Source organism: Cebus imitator, unplaced genomic scaffold (assembly GCF_001604975.1).
Source record: "Cebus imitator isolate Cc_AM_T3 unplaced genomic scaffold, Cebus_imitator-1.0 Scaffold187, whole genome shotgun sequence".
NCBI lineage: Eukaryota > Metazoa > Chordata > Mammalia > Primates > Cebidae > Cebus > Cebus imitator.
Window position 1 is genome coordinate 181,304 of NW_016107502.1, and position 6,876 is coordinate 188,179.

Sequence of the window (6,876 nt, forward strand, 5' to 3'; positions counted from 1 at the left end):
CATGCCTGTAATCCCAGCTACTTGGGAGGCTGAGGCAGGAAAATTGCTTGAACCCAGCAGGCAGAGGTTGCACCGAGCTGAGATCAGGCCACTGCACTCCAGCCTGGGCAATAGAGTGAGACTCCGTCTCAAAACAACAACAAAAAAATAAGATATTTTTCTTTCTTGGACAAACCAGATAAGCCCTATCAAATTCTAGTTCTTTGACCTCTCTTTTATAGATCACAAGCAGAAATTTCCTTTTCTATAGAAAACATTTTCCTTACATGTGAACTCCATCTCTACTAAAAATACAAAAAACCCGTTTCTTACCAGCTCTACCACTTACACTATGTGACTTGGACAAGTCACTGAATTCTCTGGGACTCTGTTTCTTCATCTGTGGAGTATCATACCCACCTCATGGATTGTAATGAAATAAAATGTATATAAAAACAAGGACAGGCTGGGCACAGTGGCTAATGCCTGTAAGCCCTTATTTGCCAAAAGGTACTTGAACTATGTGCTAGTACCTTCCTTTCCATTTCATTCCTTTTTTCTTTTTTTTCTCTCATGATCTCTCATGCTTTTTTCCTGACTTTTCTTGCTACTGTAGTCTTTATCTTGCTTTTATTCATAGAGTTGACTGCTTTCTATTTGATATGTTCCAACTGCCATTTTTTTCTTTTCACCCTTGACCCAAATTTGATTTCTAATTATGCAAGATAAACAAGAACGCCAAACTTACTGCTCTTTGACTGCTTAAAACATGGAAATAAAAGAATAAAAATATAAAAAAAAGAAAAAAACATGGAAATAATTTGAGTTTTAGAGAATATTTTTTTCTTCCAGTTATAAAAGAAAACTTTGAAAAAAATAAATAAATAAACTAGAAAAGAGAAAATAATAGTGCCTTAGTCTACCACCTCAAGAAATCACCCTTGCTGTGTTCCTCTATCTTTCCCCATGCATGTGTGTTTATATGTTTTGAGCTTGGATAATGCTATGATGATTACCATACATCTTCAATAGACTTGGATCACGGCCTCAGCTTGGTTAGAAATGCATTGTGTGGGTGAGGTGTGGTGGCTCATGCCTGTAATCCCAATACTTTGGGAGGCCAAAGCAGGCATACTGTTTGAGCTCAGGAGTTTGAGACCAGCCTGGGCAATATGGGGAAACCAGTCTCTACAAAAAATACTAAAATTAGCTGGGCATGGTAGCATGCGCCTGTAGTCCCAGCTGTTCATATTCAGCAGGCTGAGGTGGAAGGATCAGGTATGCCTTGGAGGTCAAGGCTGCAGTGAGCTCTGATAGTGCCACTGCACTCCAGCCTGGGCAACAGAGTGAGAGTCTTTCTAAAAAAAACAAACACAGAAAAAGAAAAAAAAGCATTGTACGATTTTAAATAGATCTTTATAGGTGTTAGGTGTTCAAAAGTGTTTGTTAAATGAAATGATTGAATCATTACTCTTCTCTGTGCCTCAGTTTTCCCATTTCTTAAGTAAGGAAAAAATAATTTACAAGGTGTTTTATGAGGATCAGTCAAAAACAAACTGTAAATGTTGAAAGTGGCTAGGTCTTGTCAAAACTTTCCTGGCTGTCTGTTATATCACTTTTTTCCCAGAGGCTACTACTTGAGAAGAGGCAAAGGAAAAAGCGCCTTGAGCCGTTTATGGTGCAACCCAATCCGGAAGCCAGGCTACGTCGGGCAAAGCCAAGGGCCAATGAGGAGCAGACTCCCTTGGTGAACTGTCGTGCTCCCCACAGCAATGTCGTCTTACATGGTGTGTATTTAGGCAGCATTACTTCCTGCTGGGGTACAATTTTCACAAACCTAGAAGGTAGGAGAATTCTCAGATGGACCAAAGGGATAATATTAGTACCGTTACTGGGTACCTTCTTAAATTTTTATAATCACATTTGGGGTCTTTGAAGAGAATAAAATAAATGATGTAATCAATGGAAGCCTTAACATATGTGTCCATTTTAGAACTGTTTTCTTTTTCCTGAGATGGAGTTTTGCTTTGTTGCCTGCCGGAATGCAATGGCATGATCTTGGCCCACTGCAGCCTCCTCCCAGATTCAAGCGATTCTCCTGCCTCAACCTCCCGAGTAGCTGCGATTACAGGTGCCCGCCACCACACCTGGCTATTTTTTTAAATATTTTTAGTAGAGATGGGGTTTCACCATGTTGGCCAGACTGGTCTCAAACTCCTGACCTCGGGTGATCCACCCACCTTGGCCTCCCAAAGTGCTGGGATTATAGGCATGAGCCACTGCGCCCAGCCAGAAAGGTTGTTTTCTAGATGTCAGATGAATGAATTTAGAATGACCTATTCGAGGAGCTTTTGATTGTTAAATCATGGCAGAGGTGAATCATGAAACCAGGAATAGGTAGAAAGCATTCATTCTTCTGATAGATAGTTCAAAGGACCATCTGAGATGGTGAGGAGGCAGAGGAAGAATAAGATTATAAGAGCTTTTAAATAAAGCCACCTGAGCTATTGCCTTGGACAGGATCTGTACTATAGAGTACTACTTTGTTTTCTTGGTCTTATTCTTAAGTTTCTGAAGTATAGCCTCAGGTACATATCACCTTGGTAACAGAGCGTGTTAATGGAATGGACACCAGGCTGGATGGGCGTGGTGGCTTATGCCTGTGATCCTAGCACTTTGGGAGGCCGAGGCAGGCAGATCACTTGAGGCCAGGTGTTTGAGACTAGGCTGGGAAACATAACAAGACTCCGTTTCTACAGAAAATTTAAAAATTAGCCAGGTGTAATAGCACACACCTTTAGTCCCAGCTACTCAGGGAGCTGAAGTGGGAGGATTACTTGAGCCCAGGAAGTCGAGGCTACAGTGAGCTGTGATTACACCTCTGCTCTCCAGCCTGGGTGACACAGTGAGATCCTGTCTCAGAAAAAAAGAACACCAGTTCTGACCTACTCTCTTAAGAAATGTTCTTATGGATGTTAAGAAAGGAGGGGAGATAAAATGACTTAGAAGTTTTTAATTCTGATTACATATGCCAAATCTACCCAACTAAATAGTGAATAATATTTAGCTCCTTTTTTAAAATTTATTTTATTTTGGCCCCTAGGTATTGATGGTCCAGCTGCTGTCCTGAAACCAGATGGAGTTCATGCTCCGTTAGTAAGCTCCCCTGTTTTGGAAGAAGATACTGAAAACACCGTGGCTAGTGCTTCCAAGCCAGGACTTAAGGAGACTCTCCAAAAGCATGGTGAGGACTGGTAATGATTTTAAGGCAATTTTTCTTCTTACTCATTTGTAAGCTTTTTCTTTTCTTTCATTGTAGTTAACAATCTACATGACTCAAAATTACTCATGGTTTAGGGCCACACAGAGGTGACAGTATTAAGCATCTTTTACATCTGAATATTGGTCATTTTCAGCAATGGTAGTATTTATACTATTGCCTGAGAAAAATAAGGTAATTAAATATAAAATATTAGCTACCATAGATGACTGTTTCTCTCTTTTTAACTATTTTCAGTTCCCACCCTTTTCTGACAGAGTTGTCACTCAACCCCCTCTACTCTGCCTCCACTTGATAGTTTGTGATGATTGGCAGCCTTTCTGCTAGTTGGAGCTCTCATTTCCATAAATATTCCCATACATTTCAAAGATCCCTTGTAGTCTTCTTTCCTTTTTAGAAAAATAATTTTATAATGAGAAGGGGTCAAGCATCCCCTTTTCAGATGAGAAAACTGAAGCCCAATAATGAATAAATATCCACTGGGTACCTACTTTGCATCAGGCAAATATTGCTAGGTCCTGGGATATATAAATCAGGAGAGCCTATCACAGAATGGTAGAATAGATGAACGTTTAAACAAATTCATATATTCAGTTATTTAGAAATTATGTTTTGGCCGGGTGTAGTGGCTCATGCCTGTAATCCCAACACTTTTAGAGGCCGAGGTGAGTGGATCACCCTGAAGGTCAGGAGTTCAAGACCAACCTGGCCAACATGATGAAACCCCATCTCTCCTAAAAATAGAAAAAGATTAGTCAGTTGTGGTGGTAGGTACCTGTAATCCCAGCTACTTGGGAGGCTGAGGCAGGAGAATCACTTGAACCCAGGAGGTGGAGGTGGCAGTGAGCCAAGATTGCACCATTGTACTCCAGCCTGGGCAACAAGAGTGAAACTTCTCAAAAAAAAAAAAAAAAAAAAAAAGTATGTTTTGAGGCCAGGCATGTTGGCCCACTCCTGTAATCCTAACACTTTGGGAGGCTGAGGCAGGCAGGTCACTTGAGTCCAGGGGCTCAAGACCAGCCTGGGAAACATGGAGAAACAGCTCTACAAAAAACGCAGGAAGAAAAAAAAATTGGCCAGGTGCAGTGGCGCACACCTGTAGTTGCAGCTGCTTGAGGGGCTGAGGCAGAAAGATGGAGCCTGGGAAGCAGAGGTTGCACTAAGCTTGAGATCGCACTGCTGCACTCCTGCCTGGGTGGCAGATCCTGTCTCAACCAAAAAAAAAAAAAAAAAGTAAAGAAAGAAGATATGTTTTGAGTATATACCACATCTCAGGCATTATTCTAGGTACTTAGGATACAAGAGTAAACATGGTTCCTGCCCTCATGAAGCTTCATGCACTTAAATAGGCTAGAGCTAGAAAATCAAGGTGCTGAGAGAGCCTGAAAACCTCACTTGGAGGTTTGGGAACCTTTCCAGAGAAAGTGATATCTGAGCTAGTGCCTGACATGGGAAGAGGTGCTGGCCAGTTCAGAATGGCAGCAGCCCAGGGTATGTGGTCATAGGGAAGGAAGGGGGAGGTAGAGAGATGAGCCAGGAGAGGGAAGTGGGCTGTAATTATATGGGACCTAATAGACCACATGAGGAATTGGGACTTTAAGGAGTAATAGAAGGCTGGGCACAGTGGCTCACACCTGTAATCCCAGCACTTTAAGAGACCAAGTTGGGAGGCTCGTTTGAAGTTAGGTGTTGACCAGCCAGGGCAACATAGCAAGACCCAGTCTCTACCAAAAAGAAATTCTGTAATTAGCTGGGGACGGTAGTACACGCTGGTAGGCCCAGCTACTTGAGAGGTTGTGGTGGGAGGATTGCTCGAGCCCAGGTTATTAAGGATGCAGTGAGCTAAGATCATGCCACATCACTTTAGCCTGGGTGACAGAATGAAACCATGTCTCTAAAAATTAAAAAAAAAAATTTTGGGTTGGGCAGAGTGGCTCATGCCCATAATGCCAGCACTCTGAGAGGCTGAGGTGGGAGGAGCCTGGGAGCCTGGGAGTTTGAGGCTGCAGTGCGCCAAGATTGTGCTGCTGCACTCTAGCCTGTGTGTAGAGTAAGACCCTTTTTAAAAAAAAATCAATAAAAATTAATTTAAAAAAAATAAAAATAACCTGTGAGGGACTTTTTGTTTTTTGAGATGGAGTCCCATACTGTCACCTGGGCTGCAGTACAGTGGCGCAAACTCGGCTCATTGCAACCTCTGCCTCCTGGGTTCGAGTAGTTTTCCTGCCTCAGCCTCGAGAGTAGCTGGGATTACAGACGCACACCACCACCCCTGGCTAATTTTTGTGTTTTTATTAGAGGCAGGTTTTCACCATGTTGGCCAGGCTGGTCTTGAACTCGTGACCTTAGGTGATCCACCAGTCTTGGCCTCCCAAAGTGCTGGGATTACAGGCATGAGCCACTGCGCCCGGCTGTTCCTCTGGTTCTTTTGATGACCTGAAAATGGCATTTTGCAAATATAGAAATAGGTGTACATATCCACATGATAGTGATATCTCAAGAGTTTTCTGCCTTTTTGCTAGCAAATAAAAGCAGGGGTGCCAGGCGTGGTGGCTCATGTCTGTAATCCCAGCACTTTGGGAGCCGAGGTGCGCGGATCGCTTGAACTCAGGAGTTTGAGATCAGTCTGGGCAACTTGGTGAAACCCTGTCTCTAATAAAATTAGCTGGACATGGTGTAGTCCCAGCTAGTCAGGAGGCTGAGATGTGAGGATTGCTTAAGCCCGGGAAGTTGAGGCTACAGTGAGCAGCTGTGATTCAGCCACTGCACTCCAACCTGGGCAACAGAGTGAAACCCTGTCTCAAATAAGAAGCAGCAGCAGCTAAACTTTCAGAGAGCAGAAGGAAAAATGTCCTTCACAAACCAAATAATTTTTTAAAGTAATAGTTCTTTTGAGACATAAATTACAGAACATAAAACTCATCCATTTAAAGTGAACAATAGGCTGGGTATTCATCACGTCTGTAATCCTAGCACTTTGGGAGGCAGAGGTGGGCGGATCACCTGAGGTTGGGAGTTTGAGACCAGCCTGGCCAAAATGCTGAGACCCTGTCTCCACTAAAAATACGAAAAAAATTAGCTGGATTTGGTGGCGGGCGTCTGTAATCCCAGCTATTTAGGAAGCTGAGGCAGCAGAATCGCTTGAACCCCAGGGGCAGAGGTTGCAGTGAGCAGAGATCGCACCAGTGCACTCCAGCCTGGGCTATAAGAGCAAGATTCTGTCTCAAAATAAATATATAAATAAAGTGAACAATAAATTGGTTTTTAGTACAGAGTTCCACAACCATTTTCACAATCAATTTTACAAAATTTTCATCACCCCCAAAAGAAACCTCATAGCCATTAACAGTCACTTCCCATTTCCCTTCAATCTCCTCAGCCCTAGGCAGCCACCAGTCTACTTTCTGTCTCTGTAGATTTGTCTGTTCTGGACATTTCATAGTAATAGAATCATACAATACTTGTTTTTTTTGTGTCTGGGATTTTACTTAGTATGTTTTCAAGATTCCTTCATGTTATAACCAGTGTCAGTACTTCATTCCTTTTTATTGTTGGATAACACTTCATTGTATGGATGAACCACATTTTGTTGAACAGCTGATGGACATTCGATTGTT

The 6,876-nt window shown here is 42.5% G+C and overlaps 1 protein-coding gene across 1 annotated transcript in view; it reads left to right on the forward strand.

Moving 5' to 3' along the window:
- Nucleotides 1-1,564: 1,564 nt before the first annotated feature.
- Nucleotides 1,565-6,876, forward strand: part of TULP3 (TUB like protein 3) — an 18,213-nt gene continuing 12,901 nt past the window's right edge. Inside the window, exons 1-2 of the mRNA XM_017546051.2 lie at nt 1,565-1,766; nt 3,083-3,223. Of these exons, the coding sequence (XP_017401540.1) occupies nt 1,655-1,766; nt 3,083-3,223 (253 nt within the window). The 5' untranslated portion in view covers nt 1,565-1,654. The remainder of the gene's footprint in view (nt 1,767-3,082; nt 3,224-6,876) is intronic.